At 37.2% G+C, this 24,406-nt stretch overlaps 1 protein-coding gene across 6 annotated transcripts in view; it reads left to right on the top strand.

Moving 5' to 3' along the window:
* Positions 1–24,406, top strand: part of SENP7 (SUMO specific peptidase 7) — a 185,760-nt gene that overhangs the window by 70,895 nt on the left and 90,459 nt on the right. For 4 of the 6 annotated variants that reach the window (XM_030940256.1, XM_030940242.1, XM_030940267.1 and 1 more), the window contains one exon: positions 21,760–21,957. The exons of the other annotated variants lie outside the window; for them this stretch is intronic. In XM_030940256.1, the coding sequence (XP_030796116.1) occupies positions 21,760–21,957 (198 nt within the window). The remainder of the gene's footprint in view (positions 1–21,759; positions 21,958–24,406) is intronic. 6 annotated transcript variants of the gene reach the window in all.

The following is a 24,406-nucleotide window of genomic DNA, read 5'->3' as shown; positions in this document are numbered from 1 at the left end:
GTGCTATTGCAGCTTTGTAGTAAGTTTTGAAATTGGGAAGTGTGGATCTTACAACTTTATTTTTTTTCAATATTTTTTGGAGCTGTTCTGGGTTTCTTGCATTTTCAGTTGAATTTTAGAATCAGCTTATCATTTTAAACCAAAAACCAGCAAGGATTTTGACAGAGATTATATTGAATCTGTAGACTAAATTGGGGAATATTGCCATTTTAACAATATTGTCTTCAGATTAATAAACATGGATGTCTTTCCATTTATGTCCTTTATAATTTTTTTCAATAGTGTTTTGTAGTTTTCAGTGTGTCTTTGCCTTTTTTTTGTTAAATTTATTCCTAAATACTTTCTTATTTCTGAAGCTATTATGAATGGAATTGTTTTCTATTTTTAGATTTGTATTTATGTTTTTGAGACAGGATCTTGTTCTGTTGCCCGGGGTTGGGTGCAGTGGCATGATCATAACTCATTGTGGTCTTGACCTTCTTGGCTTAAGTGATCCTCATTCCTCAGCCTCCAAGTCTCTGGGACTACTGGTGCATGCCACTACGCTTGGCCAGTGTTTTGAATTTGTAGAGATGGGGTTTCATTGTGTTGCCCAGGTTGGTCTTGAACACCTGGTCTCAAGCAATCCTCCTTCCTTGGTTTCCCAGAGTATAGTATTACAGGGATGAACCATTGGGCCTGGAATTGGTCTCTTCATTCATTTCCTCTTGGATTTCCAATTTTTAAGCATATAGTTGTTCATATTAATAGTAGTGTCTAATGATCCTTTGTATTTCTATGGTATCAATTTTTATGTCTCACTTTTTGTTTTCAATCTTGTTGGGGTCTTTCTTTTTTTCTTGGTTGGTCTAGCTCGTGGTGTATCAGTTTTATTTTTTCAAAATGCCAACTTTATGTTTGATCTTTTTTTAAGTCTTCATTTTGTTTATTTCTACTCTGATCTTTACAATTTCTTTCCTCCTACTAATTCTTGTTATGTTCGTTCTTGCTTTTTTTTTCTAGGTTCATTGTAACCACTTTTTATTTGAAATCTTTCTACTTTTTGACATAAGCATTTATTGCTATGCATTTCTCTCTCAACACTGCTTTTGCTTGTCCATAGATTTGGTATGTTGTGTTTCTGTTTCATTTGTTTCAGGAAGTAAAACAGACCTAATGGCTGTGGAGCATGTTGTGTGATTTCCAGGGGTTTGTACAGTTTCCAGCGTCCCACTTGTTACTTGATTTCTAGTTTTATTCCAATGTGGTCTGAGGAGATACTTTATATGATTTCAGTTTTTAAAAAGTTATTGAGATTCGTTTTGTGTCCTCTCATATGATCTGCCCTGGAGAATGTTTCTTGCACTGGTGAAAAAATGTGTATTCTGCAGCTCTTGGATGAGATGTTTTGTAAATGTCTGTTGGGTCTATTAGGTCTATAGTGCAGATTAAACCTGATGTTTCTTTGTTGATTTTCTGTCTAGATGATCTGTTTAGTGTTCAAAGAGAGTGTGTTAGTCCATTCTTACATTGCTATAAAGAACTACCTGAGAGTGCATAATTTATAAAGAAAGGAAGTTTAATTGGCTCATGGTTTTGCTGGCTGTCCAGGCTTCTGCTTCTGGGGAAGCCTCAGGAAACTTACAGTCATGGCAGAAGGTGAGGAGGAAGTTAGTGCATTGTACATGGCTGGAGCAGGAGAAAGAGAGAACGAAGTGGGAGGCACTACACTTTTATAAATAACCAGATTTCGTTAGAACTCACTCACTGTTAGGACAACATCAAGGGGGAAATTGTCCCCCATGATCCAATCACCTCCCATAAGGCCCCTCTTCCAACACTGGGGATTACAATATGACATGAGATTTGGGTGGGGACACAGACCCAAACCATATAAGAGGATGTTGACATTCCAAACTATTATTGTATTGAGGTCTGTTTTCTTTTTTAACTCTAATAATATGTACTTCATATTTCTGTGTGCTTTGATGTTGGGTGTATGTATTCAGAATCTTTATGTTCTTTCTGAATTTATGCTTGTATCAGTGTATGATGACCTTTTTGTTTCTTTGTAAGGTTTTTTGACTGAATGTCTGTTTTGTCTGACATAAGTATATATAGCTACTAATGCATATGTTTTGTTTTCATTTGTGTGATACATATTTTTTAATCCCTTCACTTTCAGTTTATGTGTCTTTATAGGTGAAGAGAATTTTTTTCTAGGAAGAATATAGTTTGGTCTTGTTTTTTTAAATCCACTTAGCCTGTTTACCTCTTTAAATTGGAGAATTTAAACCATTTACATTTAAATTACATTTAAATTACGTTACATTACGTTACGTTTAAATTAAACTTTTACATTTAAGGTTATTATTGGTAGTATAAAGACATTTTGTTAGTTTTCTGATTGTTTTGTATATCATTTGTTCCTTTCTTTATTGTTTACTTTTATGACTTGGTAGTTTTCTGTAGTGATAATGATTGATTCCTCTCTCTTTCTCATTTGTGGCTGCTCTTTCAGTTAGTTTTATACTTTTGTGTGTTTTCATGATGGTAGATAAAAAATTATCTGTTTTTGTTTGCCTGAGAAAGACTTTATTTCCTCTTCATTTCTGAAGGATAGCTTTGCTGAATATATCATTCTTGGCTGGTATCTGTTTATTCCAGCACTTTGAACATATCATCCCGTTCTCTCCTGGCCTGTAAAGTTTTTGTTGAGAAATTTAGTTAGTCTGATGGAGACTCTCCCTTTATATGTGTCTTGATGCTCTTCTCTTGCTATTTTTAGATTTCTATCTTTGGCTTTAATTTTAGACAGTTTGAGCATAATGTCTGGGAGAAGTATAGTGTCTTGGATTGAATCTATTTGATAATATTTGAGCTTATCTTTTTGGATTGAATCTATTTGGTAAAATTTGAGCTTACTGTATCTTGATGTGTATATCTCTCATAAGAGTTGGGAAATTTTAGCTATTATTTTGTTAAATAGGTTTTCTATGTCTTTGCCAATCTCTTCTCCTCTGAAACAACTGAAATTTGAATATTTGGTCTTTTTATAATGTAGCATGTGTCTTGTTGGCTTTATTAATTCTTTTTTTTTTTTTGTCTGACTGGTTTATTTCAGAAGACATGTCTTCAAGTTCAGAATTTTTTTCTTCTGCTTAGTCTGTTGTTGAAGTTCTTAATTGTTTTTTATTTCATTAATTGAACTCTTCTATTCCAGGATTTTTGTTTGGTTTGTTTTAATGATACCTATCTCTTTGTTGATTTCTCATTTATATCCTGAATTTCTTTTCTGATTTTTTTTGTATTGTTTTTCTGTGTTCTCTTGTAACTTACTGAGTTTCTTTAGATTGGCATCCCCAACCCCTGGGGCCATGGACTGGTACTGGTCTGTGGCCTGTTAGGAACCAGGCCGCAGAGCCAGGGTGTGAGTGGCAGGTGAGTGAACATTATTGCCTGAGCTCCGCCTCTTGTCAGATTTGTGGGAGCATTAGATTCTCACAGGAGCATGAACCCTATTTTGAATTGTGCGTGAAAGGGACCTAGGTTGTATGTTCCTTGTGAGAATCTCATGCCTGATGATCTGAGATGGAACGGTCTCGTCCTGAAACAATCCATACTCCCCTGCCATCCCCTGGTCTGTGGAAAAATTGTCTTCCCTGAAACTGGTGCCTGGTGCCAAAAAGTTGGGGATTGCTGCCTTAAGTAATTATTTTGAGTTTGTTTTCAGGCATTACGTTACTGGAGAATTATTGTATTTTTTTGGAGATGTCATGCTTTCTTGCTTTGTCATGTTTCTTGTATTCTTATGTTGATATCCATGCATCTGGTGTTAACAGTTGTTACTTTCAGCTTTATGGATTAACTTCATTTGGTAGAGACTTTTTCCTGTAGATGTATCTGTGATGTTTGTTAGGGTTGTATTCTGAGTGGATGCAGTGGTGTAGTCTCCATGTTATTTCTTTGGTCGTAATCGGTGATATTGGTGTCTGCAGAGTCCTTGTTGTCTTAACCTGCAATTTATTTATTTATTTTAAAAATTTTCAGACTCATCAGCAGGAAGTAAATCTGTGGTTTCTAATGGAGACCATGGCAAGGCTTTACTGTGGACAGGTACACCAGGCTTGCTAGTCCTTGGACCCCTGGGTGCCATGTATGAGCACCAGTCATGGTAGGGATGAGCCGTTTGTGCCAGTTCTTGGGATTCCTGGTGGTAACATGGGTTAGGGTGGTGGTTAGGGTCCAGGCAGGTCAATTCTTGGGTCCCTGGTCAGCATGTTTGGTGCCGGCTGTGGCTGAGGTAGGTGGCAGGAAACAATGGGTGGGTTCTCAGGTCACTGGATGGTGTACTTGGGCATTGGCAATGGTGAGTGGGGTGGGCTAGTACTTAGGCCCCTTGACGGTGTGTGTGGGCTGTGGTAGTAGCAGTGGATAGGGAAGCCCTGTCTTTAGGCACAGTATTGTGCAGGCAGGTCCTGGTGGCAGCAGATTGGGTGGGCCTGTTCTTTCTTCCTGGGACAGTGCCTGCGGATACTGTTTGGAGGGGACAGGGTGCACCTGTCCTTCCTTGGGTCCCTAGGTGGTGTGCATGGGTGTTGGCTGTAGCCATAGTGGTGGGTGGTGGCAGCTGTTTTTCAAGTTATTGGTGCTGTTGGGCACTGGCAGCAATGAGTGGGCCTGGCCAGTACTCATGCTTCTGGACAGCATGAGCATGGGCTTGTCTCAGGCCCTGTACTGTACATGTAAGCACTGGTGGCAGCAAATGAAGTGTTGCTATTTGGTTCTGGGATGACATGCTTGTGCGCTGTTTGGAGTAGGCAGGTCACACTTGTCTTTAGGCACCTGGATGGTGGGTATGGGTGCTGATGGTGGTGATGAGCTGGGCAGGCCTCCATAGATGTACTTTATCATGTTGGAGAATTTCCTTTCTCTTCTTAATTTGGTAATGGCTTTCAAAATAATGTTTGTGTGTTTGAATTTCCTGCATTCTCATACTGTAATTTATGTTCTTTATTTTACTAATCAAATTTATTGGATAAATTCATATTTATATATTAAAGTAACTTTGCATTCCTGGGATAAATCTCCTTGATCTGATTTATAATACTCTTAATATGTTGCTGGATTCAGTTTTCTTGAGAATGTTTATGTTTGTATACAAGAGGGAGAGTCATACATGGTTTTTTTTCTTGTACTGTCTTTTTCTGGTTTTGGTATCAGGCTAATACTGTCATTATAGAATGAGTTGGAAAACTTTCTCTCCTTCATTACTTTCTGGAAGAGTTTTTGGGGAAATTGATATTCATTCTTTTTTAAATATTCAGTTGAATTCATCAGTGAAGCCATCTGATCATGCACTTATAGGACAATTCAAGTTTTCTATTTACTCATTCGTTGAAACCAACTTTATTGATGTGTAATTTACATAGAAGAATATATACCTATTTTAAATATAAATTTCTATGCTTTTTGTCGAGTATACTAAATGATTTTTAAGATTCTAAAGTTTTTCATTGTAATAAAATAGACATAACAAATTTTATCATCTGAATCATTTTTAATTGTGCAGTTTAATGTTGTTAAATAAATTAATAATGTGCAGCCATCACCAGCATCAATCTCCACAGTACTTTCCAGCTTGTAAAACTGAAACCCATTAAAAAAATAAATTCCCATCTCTCCCTCCGCCCCGTTCCCCTTATGACCACCAGTTTACTGTTTGTTTTGATGATTTTAACTATTTAAAGCACCTCATATAGTATTTGTCTTTTTGTGACTGGCTAATTTCACTTAGCTTAATGTCCTCAAGGTTCATTCATGTTGTAGAATATGCCAGATTTTCTTCCTTTTGAAAGGTGAATAATTTTCCATTGTATTTATATGCCACATTTTGTTTCTATATTTATTCATCTGTGGGCACTTGGTTTACTTTAATATTTTAGCGATCGTTAACATGAGTATACAAATATCTCAGCTCCCTGTTTTTAATTCTTTTGGGTGTATATCCAGAAGTGGAATTGCTTGATCTTATAGTAATTATATTTTTAATTTCTTCAGCAACTGCTGTATTATTTTCTTCAATGGCTGTACCTCATTTTGTGTTCTTGCTAGCTACTTTCCAGTTTCTTCACATCCACATCAACACTTGTTACTTTGTTTTTTTTTTTTTAAATTTATAGTAGCCATCCTAATGGTATGAAGTGGTATTTCATTGTAGTCTTAATTGCATTTTCCTATTTATAAATGATACAAAGCATCTTTTTATGTATTTATTAGAGATTCATATATCTTCTTTGGAGAAATGGCTACACAAGCCCTATGCTTATTTTTAAATTGTTTTATTTGGTTTTTTATTGTTGAGCTTTAGGATATTTTTTTCTTTTTTTGAGACTGGGTCTTGCTGTGTTGCCCAGGCTGGAGTGTACCGGCATGATCACATAGCTCACTGTAGCCTCAATCTCCTGGGCTCAAGCCCTCCCACCTCAGCCTCCCAAGTAGCTAGGACTACCATGTGGCTATTTTATTTTTTATTCCTTTTTTAGAAATTTAAAATCATTAAAAAATTTTTTTGTGGGTACTACATAGTAGGTGTATGTATTTATGGGCTACATGAGATGTTTTGATATATAGGCAGGCAATGTGAAGTAAGCACATCATGGAGAATGGGGTATCCATCCTCTCAAGCATTTATCCTTTGAGTTACAAGCAATCCAATTACATTCTTTAAGGTATTTAAAAATATATGATTAAGTAATATTGACTGTATTACTCTATTATACTATCAATAGTAGGTTTTATTCATTCTTTCTATTTTTATAGCCATTAACTGTCCCCACTCTTTCTATTTTTATTATAGCCATTAACTGTCCCCACCTGCCCCTCAGCCCCCTAGTTCTCTTCCCAGCCTCTAGTAACCATCCTTCTACTCTCTAGGTCCATGAATTCAATTGTTTTGATTTTTAGATCCGACAAATAAGTGAGAACATGTGATGTTTGTCTTTCTTGTTTCACTTAACCTAATGATCTCCAGTCCCATCTATGTTGTTGCACATGATTGAATCTCATTTTCTTGTATGACTGAATATACTCCATTGTATATATGTGCTACATTTTATTTATCCACTCATCTGTTAATTGACACTGAGATCACTTCCAAATCTACTAATTTCCTTTTTTGGTGTATACCAGCAGTGGGATGACTGGAGCATATGGTAGTTCAATTTTCAGCTTTTTGAGGAACCTCCAACCTGTTTTCCATAGTGGTTATATTAATTTACATTCCCACCTAAAGTGTATAAGTGTTCCCTTTTCTCCACATCCTCACGAGCATTTGTTATTGCCTGTTTTTGGCTATAAGCCATTTTAACTGGGGTGAGATGATATCTCATTGTAGTTTTGATTTGCATTTCTCTAATGATCAATGATGTTGAACACCTTTTCATATGCCTGTTTGTCATTTGTATATCTTTTTTTGGAAAAATATCTATTCAAATCTTTTGCCTATTTTTTGATCACATTATTAGATTTTTTTCCCGTAGGGTTGTTTGGACTCCTTATATATTCTGGTTATTGATACCTTGTCAGATGGGTAGTTTGCAAATATTTTCTCACATTCTGTGGGTTGTCTCTGTACTTTGTTGATTGTACCCTTTCATGTACAGAAGCTTTTTAAGTTGATGTGATCCTATTTATCCAGTTTTACGTTTGTTGTCTGTGCTTGTCGGGTATTGCTGAAAAAATATTAGCCCAGACCAATGTCCTGGAGATTTTCCCCAGTGTTTTCTTGTAGTAGTTTCATAGTTTGAGGTTTCAGATTTCAGTCTTTAATCCATTTTGATTCGTTTTTTGTATATGTTGAGAGATACGGGTCTAGTTTATTCTTTTGCCTATCAATATTCAGTTTTCCCAGGATCACTTGATGAAGAGGTGTCTTTCCTTCAGTGTATGTTCTTGGCACCTGTGTCAAAAATGAGTTCACTGTAGGTGTATGGGTTTGTTTCTGGGTTCTCTATTTTGTTCCATTGGTCTATGTGTTTGTTTTTATGGCATTTCCGTGCTGTTTTGGTTGGTATAGCTCCGTAGTATAATATGAAGTCAGGTAATGTGATTCCTCCAGTTTTGTTCTTTGTGCTTATTTACCTACTCTGGGTCTTTTGTGATTCCATGTAAATTTTAGGATTATTTTTTCTATTTCTGTGAAGAATGTCACTGGTGTTTTGATGGGGATTGCATTTAATCTGTAGATTGCTTTGGGTCGCCTGGAGATTTTCACAATATTGATTCTTTGAATCCATGAACATGGAGTAATTTTCCAGTTTTTGGTGTTCTTGTCATAAAATGTTCTTTTTCTGTTGTGCCTCTGCCAGGTTTTGGTATCAGGATGATACTGGACTCATAAAATGAGTTAGGGAGATTTCCCTCTTTTTCTGTTGATTGGAATAGTTTCAGAAGGAATGGTACCAGCTCCTCTTTGTATTATCTCTGATAGAAGCTGATTTTTTCTGGTAATATGATTTGGTTTATTGCTTTTTATTTTTTGCATATCCATTGTATGTTTTTTGGTTTGAGGTTACCATAAGGCTTGCAAATACTATCTTATTACCCTTTATGTTAACCTGATGATAACACTATTTGCATAACAACAAGCAAAATGAAACAATAAAAACTCTATGCCTTAATTTTGTCCCCCTGCTTTTTAACTTTTTTTGTTTCTATTTATATCTTTATTGTATTGACTGTCTTGAAAAGTTATTGTAGTTATTATTTTTGAAAATTTTAGGCCAATATCTCTGATGAAATCAGTGCGAAAATCCTCAATAAAAATGGGCAAACCGAATCCAGCAGCACATCAAAAAGCTTATCCACCATCATCAAGTCTGCTTCATCCCTGGGATGCAAGGCTGGTTCAACATATACAAATCAATAAATGTAATCCATCACATAAACAGAACCAACAACAAAAACCACATGATCATCTCAATAGATGCAGAAAAGGCCTTCGACAAATTCAACAGCCCTTCATGCTAAAAACTCTCATTAAACTAGGCATTGATGGAATGTATCTCAAAATAATAAGAGCTATTTATGACAAACCCACAGCCAATATCATACTGAATCAGCAAAAGCTGGAAACATTCCCTTTGAAAACCAGCACAAGACAATGATGCCCTCTCTTACCACTCCTATTCAACATAGTATTGGAGGTTCTGGCCAGGGCAGTCAGGCAAGAGGAAGAAATAAAGGATAGTCAGATAGGAAAAGAGGAAGTCAAATTGTCTTTGCTTGCAGATGACATGATTGCATCATCTCAGCCCCAAATCTCCTTAATCTGATAAACAACTTCAGCAAAGTCTCAGGATACAAAATCAATGTGCAAAAATCACAAGCATTCCTATACACCAATAACAGACAAACAGAGAGCCAAATCATGAGTGAACTCCAGTTCATAATTGCTACAAAGAGAATAAAATACCTAGGAATCCAACTTACATGGGATGTGAAGGACCTCTTCAAGGAGAACTACAAACCACTGCTCCAGGAAATAAAAGAGGACACAAACAAATGGAAAAACATTCCATGCTCATGGATAGGAAGAATCAATATTGTGAAAATGGCCATACTGCCCAAAGTTATAGATTCAGTGCTATCTCCATCAAGCTACCACTGACTTTCTTCACAGAATTGGAAAAAAACTACTTTAAAGTTCATATGGAACCAAAAAAGAGCCCGCATTGCCAAGACAATCCTAAGCAAAAAGAACAAAGCTGGAGGCATCATGCTACCTGACTCCAAACTATACTGCCAGGCTACAGTAACCAAAACATCATGGTACTGGTACCAAAACAGAGATATAGACCAATGGAACAGAACAGAGACCTAAGAAATAACACCACACATCTATAACCATCTGATCTTGGACAAACCTGGCAAAAGCAACAGGGAAAGGATTCCCTATTTAATAAATGGTGTTGGGTAAACTGGCTAGCCATATGCTGAAAGCTGAAACTGGACTCCTTCCTTACACTTTATACAAAAATTATCTCAAGATGTATTAAAGACTTAAATGTAAGACCTAATATAAAATCCCTAGAAGAAAACCTAGGCAGTACCATTCAGGACATAGGCATGGGCAAAGATTTCATGACTAAAACACAAAAAGCAATGGCAACAAAAGCCAAAATAGACAAATGGGATCTAATTAAACTAAAGAGTTTTTGCACGGCAAAAGAAACTATCAGAAGAGTGAACAGGCAACCTATGGAATGGGAGAAAATTTTTGCAATCTATCCATCTGACAAAGGGCTAATACCCAGAATCTACCAAGAACTTAAACAAATTTACAAGAAAAAAAAAAAGAACACCATCAAAAAGCGGGCAAAGGGTATGAACAGACACTTCTCAAGGGAAGACATTTATGCAGCCAACAAACTTCTGAAAAAAAATGCTCATCATCACTGGTCATTTGAGAAATGCAAATTAAAACCACAATGAGATACCATCTCACGCCAGTTAGAATGTCGATCATTAAAAAGTCAGGAAACAACAGATGCTGGAGAGGATGTGGAGAAATAGGAACACTTTTACACTGTTGATGGGAGTGTAAATTAGTTCAACCATTGTGGAAACAGTGTGGTGACTCCTTAAGGATGTAGAACTAGAAATACCATTTGACCTAGCAATCCCATTACTAGGTATATACTCAAAGGGTTATAAATCATTCTACTATAAAGACACATGCACATGTATGTTTATTGCAGCACTATTCACAATAGCAAAGACTTGGAACCAACCCAAATGCCCATCAATGATAGACTGGATAAAGAAAATGTGGCACATATACACCGTGCAATACTATGTAGCCATAAAAAAGGATGATTTCATGTCCTTTGCCGGAACATGGATGAAACTGGAAACCATCATTCTCACAAAAGTAACACAGGAAGAGAAAACCAAACACTGCATGTTCTTACTCATTAGTGGGGGTCGAACAATGAGAGAACACATGGACACAGGGCAGGGAACATCACATACCAGGACCTGTTGTGGGGTGGGGACAGGGGGAGGGATAGCATTAGGAGAAATACCTAATGTAAATGACGAGTGCATGAGTGCAGCAAACCACCATGGCACATGTATACCTGTGTAACAAACCTGCATGTTGTGCGCATGTACCCCAGACCTTAAAGTACAATAATAAAAAATAAAAAATGTATTTGATATTCTTTTCTTCAAAAGAAAAGAAAAAGAAAAAGGAATTCTGTGCTGATGCATTGTACTTGAATGAAATCAGAGGTGCATTTTGCCAGATTCCACAGAAATTCAATTTTGCATGTATTGAAGTAATTATGTGGTTTTTGTCTTTAGTTCTGTATATGTGATGAATCAATTTTTTTTTTTGGAGACAGAGTCTTGCTCTGTCACCCAGCCTGGAATTCAGTGGTGCTATCTGGGATTGCTGCAACCGCCACCTCCCGGGTTTAAGCAATTTTCATGCTTTAGCTTCCCGAGTAGTTGAAGGTGTGCACCACCACTCCCGGTTAATTTTTTGTATTTTTAGTAGAGATGGGGTTTTGCCATATTGCCCAGGCTAGTCTCAAACTCCTGAGCTCAGGCAATCCTCTTGCCTTGGTCTCCCCAAGTGCTAAGACTACAGGTGTGAGCAACTGTACCTGGCCTCAAATTTCTGATTTGCATATGTTGAACCACCCTTTCATTCCCAGGTGATGTACTTTTTGATATGCTGCTGGATTTGATTTGCCTGTATTTTGTTGAGGACTTTTGCGTTGATATTCATAAAGGATATTGGCCTTACATGTTTCATTTTGTCTCTGCCAAGTTTTTGTATCAGAATGACACTGGCCTCATAGAATGAGTTGGGGATGTTAGCTAGTTATTATGCAGACTTGTTTCTGTAGTTGTTTTATAGTGTCACTGGTCTGTGTACTTCAGTGTGTTTTCCTAGTGGCTGGTAACATTGTTTCCTTTCCATATTTAGTGCTTCTTTCAGGAGCTCTTCCAAGGCAGGTTGCATGGTAACCATTTTCCTCGGCTTTTGCTTGTCTCAAAAGAGTCTTATTAGGCCGGGTGCCGTGGCTCACGCCTGTAATCCCAGCACTTTGGGAGGCTAAGGTGGGAGGATCACTTGAGGTCTGGCGTTCAAGATCAGCCTGGCCAACATGGTGAAACCCTGTCCCTACTGAAAATAAAAAAATTAGCTGGGCATGGTGGCGGGTACCTGTAATCCCAGCTACTCAGGAGGCTGAGGCAGGAGAATCACTTGAGCCCAGGAGGCAGAGGTTGCAGTGAGCCAAGATGGCGCCACTGCACTCCAGCCTGGGTGACAGAGGGAGACTATCTCAAAAAAAAAAAAAAAAAAATCTTATTTCTCCTTAACTTATGAAGCTTAGTTTGGCTGCATATCAGATTTTGAGTTGGAATTTATTTTCTTTAAGAACATTGAATACTGTTCCCTAATCTGTTCTGGCTTTTGTGGTTTCTGCTAAGATGTCTGCTGTTAGTCTGATGGGCTTCCCTTTGTAGATGACCTGACCTTTTTAGCTGCCTGTAACATTTTTTCTTTCATTTCGACCTTGGAGAATCCTATGATTATGTGTCTTTGGGATGATCTTCTTGTGAAATATCTTACTCGGGTTCTCTGCTAGGCCTCTCTAGCTAGGTTGGGGAAGTTCTCATGGGTGACAGAACTCATTAATGATAAGTTGGGGAATGTTGGCCTCTCTGATTAGGTTGGGGAATTTCTCATGGACGATATTCAGAAATATGTTTTCCATGTTGGTTACCATCTCTCCATCTTTTTCAGGTACACTAGTGAGTTGTAGATTTAGTCTCTTTACATAATCCCTTATTTCTTGGAGGTTTTGTTTCTTTCCATTCTTTTTTCTCTATTTTTGTCCGACTGTCTTATTTCTGTCTTATTTCAGAAGGTCAGTCTTCAGGCACTGAGATTCTTTGCTCCACTTGGTCTATTCTGCTATTAATACTTGTGATTGCATTATGAAATTCTTGTGTATTTTTTAGCTGTATCAGGTTCATGGTTTCTTTGTGTACTGACTGTTTTGTCTGTCAGCTCCTGCATTGTTTTATTATGATTCTTAGCTTCCTTGGATTGGTTTTCAACATACTCTTGCGTCTCAATGATCTTCATTCCTACGCATATTCTGAATTCTATTCTGTCATTTCAGCCATCTCAGCCTAGTTCAGAACCCTTGCTGGAGAGATGGTTTGGTTCTTTGGAAGAAACAAGGCACTCGGGCTTTTTGAGTTGTCAGTGTTCTTTTGCTGGTTCTTTCTCATCTTTGTGGCCTCATGTTCCTTCAGTCTTTGAATTTGCTAACCTTTGGGTAGAGTCTTTTTCTTTTATCTTATTTGATGACCTTGAGGGTTTGATTGTGGTATAAGGTGGAGTCAGCCAACTGGCTTTGTTTCTGGAAGATTTTAAGGTACCACCACTCAGCTCCCAACTCCTCCTGGACTGTGTGCTTCAACTCTGTGGGACTTGTATCAGACCCCAACTTTGTTCTTTGGTACCTCAAGGTTAGGAATCCACTGTTCTAGGGGGCTGAGGTGCTCCTGGACTGCTGGTCACTACTCACCAATGGGTGGTGTCAGCCAAAGCATTTTGTAGTGCAGTGGCAGCTGGATGTATCCTCATTTGCATGTGCCAGCAGCAGTGGCAGTGTATTAGTGTGTTCTTAGGCTGCTGATAAAGACATACCCTTGACTGAGTAATTTATAAAGAAAAAGAGGTTTAATGGACTCACAGTTCCATGTGGCTTTGCGGGGACTTACAATTATGGCAGAAGGTGAAAGGAACGTCTTACATGGTGGTAGACAAGAGGGAATGAAAACCAAGTGAAAGGGGTTTCCCTTTATAAAACCATTAGATCTCATGAGATGTATTCACTTCCATAAGAACAGCATGGGGAAACTGCCCAATGAACTCCCGCTAGGTCCCTCCGACAATACATGGGAAGATGAGATTTGGGTGGAGACACAGCCAAACCGTGTCACACAGTGTGGCCCAGTGCATGTCCGTTGGCTATGGCAGGGTGCTAGTAGGTGCCAGGGTGCCTGCCTTCATGTGAGTGTTCACCACAGTGGCAGAAGCAATGTGGCTGGCGGGGTAGCAGGAATCTCTGCTGGTGACTGTGTGGGTGGTTGTGCTGTTGGTGGTGTTGGCACTGGTGTGGTGGTGCTGGTGGGTACAGGTCTTTGTGCTTTCTCTGTGTGCTGTAGGCGGGGATGGTTGCTCAGGGTGGGGGAAGGTGTGCTGTTCTTTGTGCCTGGCTTCACTTCCTGGCAGTGTTGGTGCAAGGGTGAGGTACTTCCGGGGCCAAGGTTGGCTGGCTCTGTGCTCGCCATGGCTTGCACTGCAATGGTGGTCAGTGGGGAGAGGGGGATGGACTGCACTCCCACAGTGGCAGGGCAGGGTGCATGCACAGTCACATGCTGCTGGGGCAAGGAAAGCAAAACCTTGCTGCACACATCTACATCAGCAAAGCAATGTGCGGGGTGGCGGGGGGGGGGGGGGCGGGGGCGGTTGCCATGGGCCCAGGGGAAGCTGCAGTGTGTGGAGGGAGTGGCAGGCTTGTGCATGGTTTTGGGGGCCACCCCACTGGAGCTCTCTCCCTGTTAGGCAGGTCCTCCAGTACAGGAGCTATGATACAGGACCCCAGGGCATCCAGTGCTGCCCTGCAAGCAGACTCCACCAGACTGCGGCCCTGGGAGTGGCCACAGACCAAAGATGGTCAGGTCAGACTGGCCTTGTTTCATAGGCAAGACAACCCTGCAGAGTTCAGGTCCAACAGTTCCCCTAGGGCTAAAGTCTCTTATGGGAGCAAGTCGAGCCTAGGGTGATGGCCTTCACTGGCCATGCTCTGCTACGGACTCTCCTGCACCAAACCTTCTAGGCTCCACATCACCTGGTGTGCTGCTCCTACCACTTCTCTAAGCAGCTCTCCTTGTCAACTCAAGTGTCTGTAGTGGTTGAGGGGTCTCCTCCTGCTGGGATTCCGAGACCCTTCAGGAGAGTGGATTGCTCCTTGCCAGTTCAACTTACCCGTTGCCCCCCAGAGTCACTGGGGGCTATGAATGAGTCCTGGTACGTGGTAGCCCTGTGCAAAGTTCTCATCTTCCTCCCTCTTCAGCCTGGCTTCTGTGTCTTCCCTCCATCCGGTCTCTGTGCCTTCCCTCTGAAGATCTATTAGGAGTGCACCAATCGTCTTGGTCCCTTCGTGGTAGCTATTCCACCTGGCTGCATCTAGTCAGCCATTGTGTTGGGAGCCTGTTTTCGTTTCTTTTGGGTCAATACCTAGGAGTTGGATTGCTGGGTCCTATGGTAGGTGCATTCTTAACTTCGTAAGAAACTGTCAGACTGCTGTGATTGTGCCGTATTACATTCCCACCACTAGCCGTGTAGGAGGGTTTCATTTTCTCCACACCCCACACTTATATGGTCAGCCTCTTTATCATCATCCTTTCTAATGGAGGTGTAGTAGTATCTCTTTGTGGTTTTAATTGCATTTCCTTGATGACTGATGATGTTGAACATTTTTTCATGTGCTTTATTGGACTTTAAAAAATCTTCTCTAGAATATCTGTTGAATTTCTTTTGCTCCTTCCTCCTTTTTAAAACCTTTTTTTTTTTTTTTACAGACCAGAAAGATAAGATTAATAATATTGAACGTCTTTTTGTATGCATGTTGGCCATTTGTGCGCTTTTTTGGTGAAGTGTCCAAATGTTTTCTCCATTTTTTTTGAAGGACAAGAAATACTGTAAATAAAATTATGACAAAAGACATGAAAACAATGCCTTCATCCCAATTGTTAGTTTATTTTCTAGAATCAAAATGTAGGACTCCAAGTCTGAGGGAGGATTCTTTTCTCTGATATCTGAATTTATTTGGTCAAGCTTTATAATTAAGTCATGTTTATATATTCATTGATAAACTACTTTTGTTGAAAAATTTTAAAAAATTGAGGTTTTCTGGAAAATCAGTGTATTTTTTTATTAATAGGCAAAAAACATTATTTTTTTTTCTGCTGTGATTATGTTGGGTCTTCCTACAATTATAAAATTTCTCATATGTAAAACTGAAAAGATATGATATATTTCTTATTTTTTAGGAATGCTATTTTTTAAAGAATCTGAGTATATGGATCAATGATCATTTCCCTTCAAAAAAATTAAGTGAGTGTTAGTATAATGGTTTGGAGCTTTCCAAGGGACATTTTGTAAATGGATAATTGGATGGTTCTAAAAAGCCTAGGCAAGTAACAGGAACTAGCCTACCTAAATATATAGATTGTTGGGTTGGGTAGAGTTCTCTGTTTAGCCTTTTACTTTTCATTTTTACTGTGAAATATAATGTAACTAACAAGAAAATGCCTGAAAGTTAAACAGTTCAATGAATCATTCATTAAATTTAATGTATTTTTAACAAGGTAGATTTTAACCACCACTGAGGAACAAAACAGAAAACTGCCTCAGAAGTTCTCAATCCCTGAAAATGATAACCCTTTAAAGCAGCAGTTCCCAACCTTTTTTGGCACCAGGGACTGGTTTCATGGAAGACAGTTTTTCCATGGATGGGGTTGAGAGTGGAGGTGGGTGGGTGTTATGGGGAGTGGTTTAGGCATGAAACTGTTCCACCTCAGATCATCAGGCTTTAGATTCTCGTAAGGAGTGCACAAGTTAGATCCCTTGCATGTGAAGTTCACAATAGGGTTCATGCTCCTATGTGAATCTAATGCTGCTGCTGATCTGACGGGAGGGAGAGCTCAGGCGGTAATGCTCGCTCACCCACTGTTCACCTCCTGCTGTGTGGCCCAGTTCCTAACAGGCCACAGACTGGTACAAGGCAGCCTGGGGGCTGGGGACCCCTGCTTTCACGATAACCACTCCCCTAACTTTCAGAGTAATTACTTTCTTATTTTTCTTGGATAGTATTGTTAGCTAAGTATATATCCCTAAATACTAAATTTAGGTTTTATTTTGCCTGGTTTGAATGTTGCTCTTTACTCTTAAGTTTCTTTTCTGGTATACAGAGAAATCTTATGACACTTATATGTTGTAGATGTTTAGAATTTTTTCACCTTATTAGTTTGGGGGAAAAAGATTACTGACTTCTGTTGCCGGATATTTTTAGTCGGACAAATTATAATAAAGTCAAACATGAAATAAGTATTTTCGTGGAGAAGCCAAATTGTCCTTCTCATTTAGAGACTCACTATTAGAATAATCAATAAAATTACCAATTATTTGTTGTTTTCCAACGTAAATTCTTATTTGGTCTGAGTGAATAGAAAAATGACTTTTTCCCAACATTGAATAGTCTCATATTTGAAATTATTAAAATTACCATGGAGATAATAATTTCCCCAATAATTTAGCAAATACCTAAGTCATATAGTTTTTCCATTAGACTTAATTACATTTTATCCTTAAAATAAATTTCCTTAAAGTTTTGTTTGCATTTCTATTTGGTCATTTAGAATTTTAAAATGTACAGTTGTAAAACATAAATAATAGACTGATAGTCTTTAAACATTTTGGCACGTTTGCCATCTCTCGGTCTCTTTTTATGCATGTATATAGATGGGCATCACATATGTACGTGTATACATACACGTATACATACATTTTTGGGGGAACCATTTGAGAGTAAGTTGCAGGCATCATGGTATTTTATCTTCAGATACTTCAGCTTGGTTTTCCTAAGAACAATGACATTCTCTTACATAACAATTATAATATACTATCAAGAAAATTAACAGTAATTTCATATCATCATCTGCTATAAAGTCTGCAATCAGAATTTCCTGAGTGTTCCCAAAATGTCTTTTATTTATTTACTTTTAAATCTATTTGGCGAAAACCGCAGTTACTTTTGTACCTACCTAATAGAATCAAAATCAGTTTCCTGTGTTGTATTTGGTTATTATACCCCATTAGTCTCTTAATCTAGAAGAGTTCCCACCTGTTCTGCCCTTTTCCTTTTAACCATGACACTGAGTTTTGAGGAGTCCAGACCAGTTGTTCTGTAGAATGCCTCACAGTCTATATTTTTATTATTTTTCTGGGCTTACCCTTATGATTAGGGCCAGGTTACATTTTTGGCAGGAATATTTCATACCTGATGCCATGTACTTCTTATTGCACATATCAGGGGATACATAATTTCTGGTTGTTTCACTCTTAGTAGTCCTATGTTTGATCACTTGCATAAGATGGTGCCTGCCAGATCTGTTCATTGTAAAGACACCTTTTCCTCTTTGCAATTAATAATCATCTGTGAACTCAATTATCTGTTTGCAGAAAAAAAGGATATTTGTGGCATTATAAATGTGTTAATCTCACAGGGTTGTCTTAACTGTAAGACAGCCTTACTGTGTTTCTTTAGTAAGCTTGTGTTCCCCCTCTCTAACAATGATTATTTGAAAACTTTTTTCTTTTTTTTTTTTTACCTGATTTCAAGATTTTATATAAAACTAGAAGAAAGAATATAGTGTGATTTTGGAATGCAGACATATAGAATAAAGGGCTTATAATAGATACACATATATAGGATTGATCAATTTTTGGGAAAAGTGCCATGAAATTTCAATTGGGAAAGGCAGGTCTTTTTAACAAATGCTAATGGAACAACTGAACATCTGTATAGAAAACCCCTATGTTATTCTTACACACACACAAGAAATGGAAATGACTCATAGACTTAAATGGAAAATACAGAATCATAAAGCTTCTAGAAGAAAACATAAAGTAATGTACTTACAACCTCATTGTAGGCAAGAATTTCCTGGAGAAGACAAGAAGAACACAAACCATGAAGGAAAAATACTGTTAATTTGAACATCATCACAATTAAAATTTTCTACTCATCCAAATTTACAAGCCAAAAACTAATATGAAAGGTCTTTTTTTTTTTTTTTTTTTTTTTTTATTATACTTTAAGTTCTAGGGTACATGTGCATAACGTGCAGGTTTGTTACATATGTATACTTATGCCATGTTGGTGTGCTGCACCCATCAACTCGTCAGCACCCATCAATTCATCATTTATATCATGTATAACTCCCCAATGCAATCCCTCCCTCCTCCCCCCTCCCCCCTCCCCATGATAGACCCCAGTGTGTGATGTTCCCCTTCCCGAGTCCAAGTGATCTCATTGTTCAGTTCCCACCTATGAGTGAGAACATGCGGTGTTTGGTTTTCTCTTCTTGTGATAGTTTGCTAAGAATGATGGTTTCCAGCTGCATCCATGTCCCTACAAAGGACGCAAACTCATCCTTTTTTATGGCTGCATATTTCAAACCTACGTTCCTTTATCTTTCCTCTCACTTTTAAGAGGTCTTGGTTCCTTCTCCTTCTTGGAAGGGTGAAAGGAATGCCTCTTCTCCTATCATAAACCAGTGTAGTGTGAAGCAGTTAAGAGGGCTGGCAAGAAGTTTGAGAGTGTATGGTTCTGGATCTCATTTTCAATACTCACTTGTTTTACTTAGATATTAATCAGTCTATCTTGGTCTCCTCAACTGCATGAGAAGAATAGTTTTTAAGCCCCTCATGGAGTGGTTGTGAGGATTAAATGAAATAAATTATTGTAAAATGCTTAGCACAGTGCCTGGTATATAGTACATGTTCAATAAATATTAGCACTTACGCAATTTCTTAGGAAACTTACTGTGTTAATTATCCTGCCTTCTGTGTCTTCAACCCTTACGTGCTTCCCATAAGCATTTAAACTTACGCAAATATTTCCTATCTTAAACTAGCTAATCAACCAATAACTGACTAAAAACCCTTTCCTGCTTCTCACGTCTATTTTCAGGTCTTGTCTTATTTTCCACTTTCACAACCATATTTATCCTTTGCTCCTTTCCCTTTACTGATCCCGCTGTATTCTGGTTTCTGCTCCCACCATTCTACTAAAATTACCTCTGATAAAGTCATCATTATCTCCATAAATTAATTTTTATTACCTATTATTCCTAGTACTTCCATTTTATTCTTCATAAACATCAAAATGGTCTTTTAAAAATGTAGTTCTGATCTCACTGTTTCCTCATTAAGACTAGTTAATTTCTGTTGCTGCTGACATAAAGTCTCAGATCCTTAATATAGTTTGCTAAGTCCTGCCTAACTGCCCATTCTTAGACACATTACCTCTTTATTCTGAATACATGAGTCAGGTAAGTCCTTTAATTTCTTTGAAGAAGCTTTACTTATTTTCATTTTGTCCTGTTTTTTGGACCTTTCTCCATTTTTTTACTTGTTTCTTTTGGATAGTGCCTGTCCTTCTTTGAGACTTCAGCTTTAAGGTCATATTCTCAGAAACTTGTCTCAAAAGAAATGCAACATCTGTATTTCTTCTTCATAGCACATATTATAATTCTAATTAAATAATGAATTGGTTTATTCTTCTCTGTAATGCACACCCCATGAAGGCAAAAACTCCAGATTATACTAGCATAGTTGTTTTGCTGGAAGATGTTCAGTAAGTGCTTGTAGAATGAATTATTATTGATCCATAGAGATGTCACTCATTTATTTTAAAATAATTTTTAAACTAATAGCTTAACTTTTATTTATTTATTTTTATTTTTTGTTTTTATTTATTTATTTATTTTTTTTATTATACTTTAAGTTCTAGGGTGCATGTGCACAACGTGCAGGTTTGTTACACATGTATACATGTGCCATGTTGGTGTTTTTTCTTTCTTTCTTTCTTTCTTTTTTTTGTGCAACATGTTTGGAGTTTTCAGTATGTTCTGTGGAAGTACCCTGGAGACTTTACCCTCTTCCTGCTAGATGGTCTGGGGATATACACTCAAGTGGCTGCTGAAAACAAGTGTTTTTTTTTTGAGAGTTCCTGTTTTATCTTGAAAATACATGAACATATTGCTGTTTCTTAATTTTCTTGTGTTCGTTAAGCAAACAAACAAAAAGTGCCTAAAACTGTTTCATAGGTAGTAAAATAGAAACTCTTCTGATTAAACATTGCACAGTACTTTCAGCCATTCCTCACTTGACATTGTTTTAAGTGCACTTGTAGCCTGTTCACACCACTGCAGAAACTATGTTCCATAGTTTTTGGAATTCCAGAACTAAACATAGTTATTCAAGTATTCAGCATAAAAATGTATTGAATGAGAAGATGGGTAAAACATGATGAGCAAAACTGTTGCTGGAACTGCTTGCATTTATCAGTGTTTTTTTTTTTTTTTGAAATTGATATAGGTACAGTAAGGTAAATGTTATAAGTTGACCTATTTTAGAAATAAGGTAAAATTAAATCTGTATCTTAAGACTCTATAAGCTTAAGAATGTAAATGATGCAGTAGTGCACCCTTAGTTTTAATAATGTTTTCTGAATCAACAAATGCTAAAACAAAAACACATTTTTAAAGCAAACAGCGGTTACATCTGTGATGAGATCTGCAAATGAACACTGTCTTTCCACTAACATTGTTAATAAACATGAATGCATTGCCAGGAGTCTAGCAGATGTACATGTGTAATGATGGTTGTAGTATACTTGACAGAATTCTGAAGAAAATCTCAACGTAAGTGAAATAGACTTTACTTTTTAAGGTATCTTTCATAATAGTTGGGCATTTTTTCTTTTTTCTTAGGGTATTTACTACAGTTGCTTGAAGAACTGAAATTTAGAATTTCTGGAGATATGAGTTTGTGATGAATTCATGTATTCTACAATGTATAGTACCATATATACTAATTATTTATGTGTATAACAGGCAACTCAAAGTTATGTTGACGAATGTCCTATGGACGGATTTAGGACGAAAATTCAGAAAGACCCTACCTAGAAACGATGCTAATTTATGTGATGCCAACAAGGTGCAATCAGACTCATTGCCTTCGACATCTGTTGACAGCCTAGAGACATGTCAAAAATTAGAACCTCTTCACCAAAGCCTTATTTTATCTGAAAGGTATGTTGTTCAGTATTGATTTTGTTCAACTTACCACATTTGAAATAATATGAATCCCGTACTCCTAACGATAAAATTGTTGAAATGATCTCAAAGAAGATTTGCATATATAGGCATACCACACTCTAAAGCAAATCTTAAAGCTGACTATCTTAATTTACAAAGTTAGCTGATGTTTCTGTGCTTCATTAAGCAGATTGACGTGGAATTATATTTAAAAACAAGTATCAGTAGTACATTTAACTTATTTTATTATAATTTGATTCATGTACACATCTTTTTAGGGATTATTTTATGATTAAAATGAAGATACATATATATACATGTGTGTGTATATGTATTATATGCATATAAATGTGTGTGTATATATATGCATTTATGTTTTCTTCATCTTTAACATCCTTTCAAAATTTTATCTAATCTAGATCCTAACCACTTTTGACTTTTGTGAGCTTGTATTTTAAATGAATTTTTAAAAAGGAGATGATGTTAAAATATTGCCTCTGGGTTTTTAATAGTAAATATTCAGTTTAATTTTGTAAAGTAACAAAACTAATTTTGTTTTGTATTTTTTGAAAGAATTACATGGGAATTTGGGGCTGAAAACTAGGAATTAGCTGTAGGAATCTATAACAATATCTTTTATATATTACTATTTACAGTTTCAGCCATTAAATGAATGTTTTGGGGGGAAGGTACTTTATTTTCAGTTAGAATAATCTACAATTAGCTACACAGTACTTTGGTTATATGGTCTGTAATCTGAATGACAGTATGTAAGTGCTTGAAGCCAAGACCCAGATAAAAACTGCTAACTTTCAACACAGTTATTTTTAAAATAAAGGTAGAATTCTTGTCAAAACATCTGAACATATTATACATTAATTTGTAAGGAGGATACTTCTTTAAAAAAGGCAAAAATCATAAAAAGCTAAGTTTAATGAAGAAATTTCTTATTAGCTTATACCTGATATACATTTAATTTTCTAAAACACTGTAAATCTTAGAGTCAGACAGCTTAGCATCAGTAATGTATGAAGCAGCTTGCTCTCATTCTATATTCTAGCAGATTTCCTCCCCAGTACAGGTTAACTAATCTCTTACTGTACTAACAGGTGTAAATAAAGGGGCTGCTTAAAGCAATGACCTTCTAATATCTTTTACTCTTTTGAAAGGAAGTTTTAAACTCTCTTCAAATGACAACAAACTCATGAATGTCCTCATTCTGTGTCTATCCTTTTTCCAATCAGAACAGTGTGGTGGTCCATTCTCTCAGAATAATAGTTTTACCACTAGGAATTTTTAGCATATAGATTATGTGTTCATGAAATTTAAATATAATGTGAAGTAAAGAGTCCAGTAAGATTCTAATTTGTTTTTTGCTGTGTTTTTAAATATTTGTTGTTTTTTGTTCAGTTAGTGGGTGAACTACCAGCTAGTCCAGACCTCTTTCCTCAGCTCCAGGTGTCCTAAACTCAATTTGTTGTAAAGTGAGAACCTCATCTTTTTTTTTTTTTTTTTTGACTTCTTTAAAAAAAAAAAAAAAACATATATATATGTTTATTATACGTTAAGTTCTAGGGTACATGTGCACAACGTGCAGGTTTGTTACATATGTATATATGTTCCATGTTGGTGTGCTGCACCCATTAACTCGTCATTTACATTAGGTATATCTCCTAATGCTATCCCTTCCCCCTCCCCCTCCCCACAATAGGCCCCGGTGTGTGATGCTCCCCTTCCTGTGTCCAAGTGATCTCATTAGAACCTCATCTTTTCTCAAACTTGTACCTGTTTTTGTATTCCCCCCCATCTGAGTGATTGACACCACTTACAAATTTTAACTTGGGAATTGTCTTTGACTCCTCTTTTTTCCTTATCCTTATATCCAGTCATTTAACATAAATATATATATATATATTTATATATAAATACTTTTTCTTCCTTGAATTTCCTGTTGCCAGGGGTTTGTCTCAGTTGGGCTCTGTTAATTCAGGAGGCTAAGTACGCAATGCTGGGTTTAGGCTTTCATTCTATCTGTTCTATAAAATCCAGGTTTTTCCAAATCTAGTACTTCACAACTCTTTTATCATCAAGTAGGCAACTGCTCCTCTTTTACTGTTCATTCCTAGATACCGACATATATCACAGTCAAAACCCCTTTCTCTTCCAAGGGGAAAGTGTTACTGCAAGAGTGTCCTGTCATTTTGCTCCACACAGCCTCAGGGTCCATCAGCCAGTAATTAATGCTTCCCAATAATTAGTGTGTCGTCACCTCTCATGTTTTTGCACGGTCTCCAGGCTGAAGGATGCAGTATGTAATAATTTTAAGAAATGTACATCCACATCTTGATGCCCAGAAATGGGGATCCATAAGGAACCTTTCAAAGTTCTTATCCAAACTAGTCTCCCTACCAATTCCACATCTTAAAATCAACTTGTATGCCCT

The sequence above is a fragment of the Rhinopithecus roxellana genome, chromosome 1 (assembly GCF_007565055.1).
Source record: "Rhinopithecus roxellana isolate Shanxi Qingling chromosome 1, ASM756505v1, whole genome shotgun sequence".
Taxonomy (NCBI): domain Eukaryota; kingdom Metazoa; phylum Chordata; class Mammalia; order Primates; family Cercopithecidae; genus Rhinopithecus; species Rhinopithecus roxellana.
This window is presented reverse-complemented; position numbering and strand designations above follow the sequence as displayed.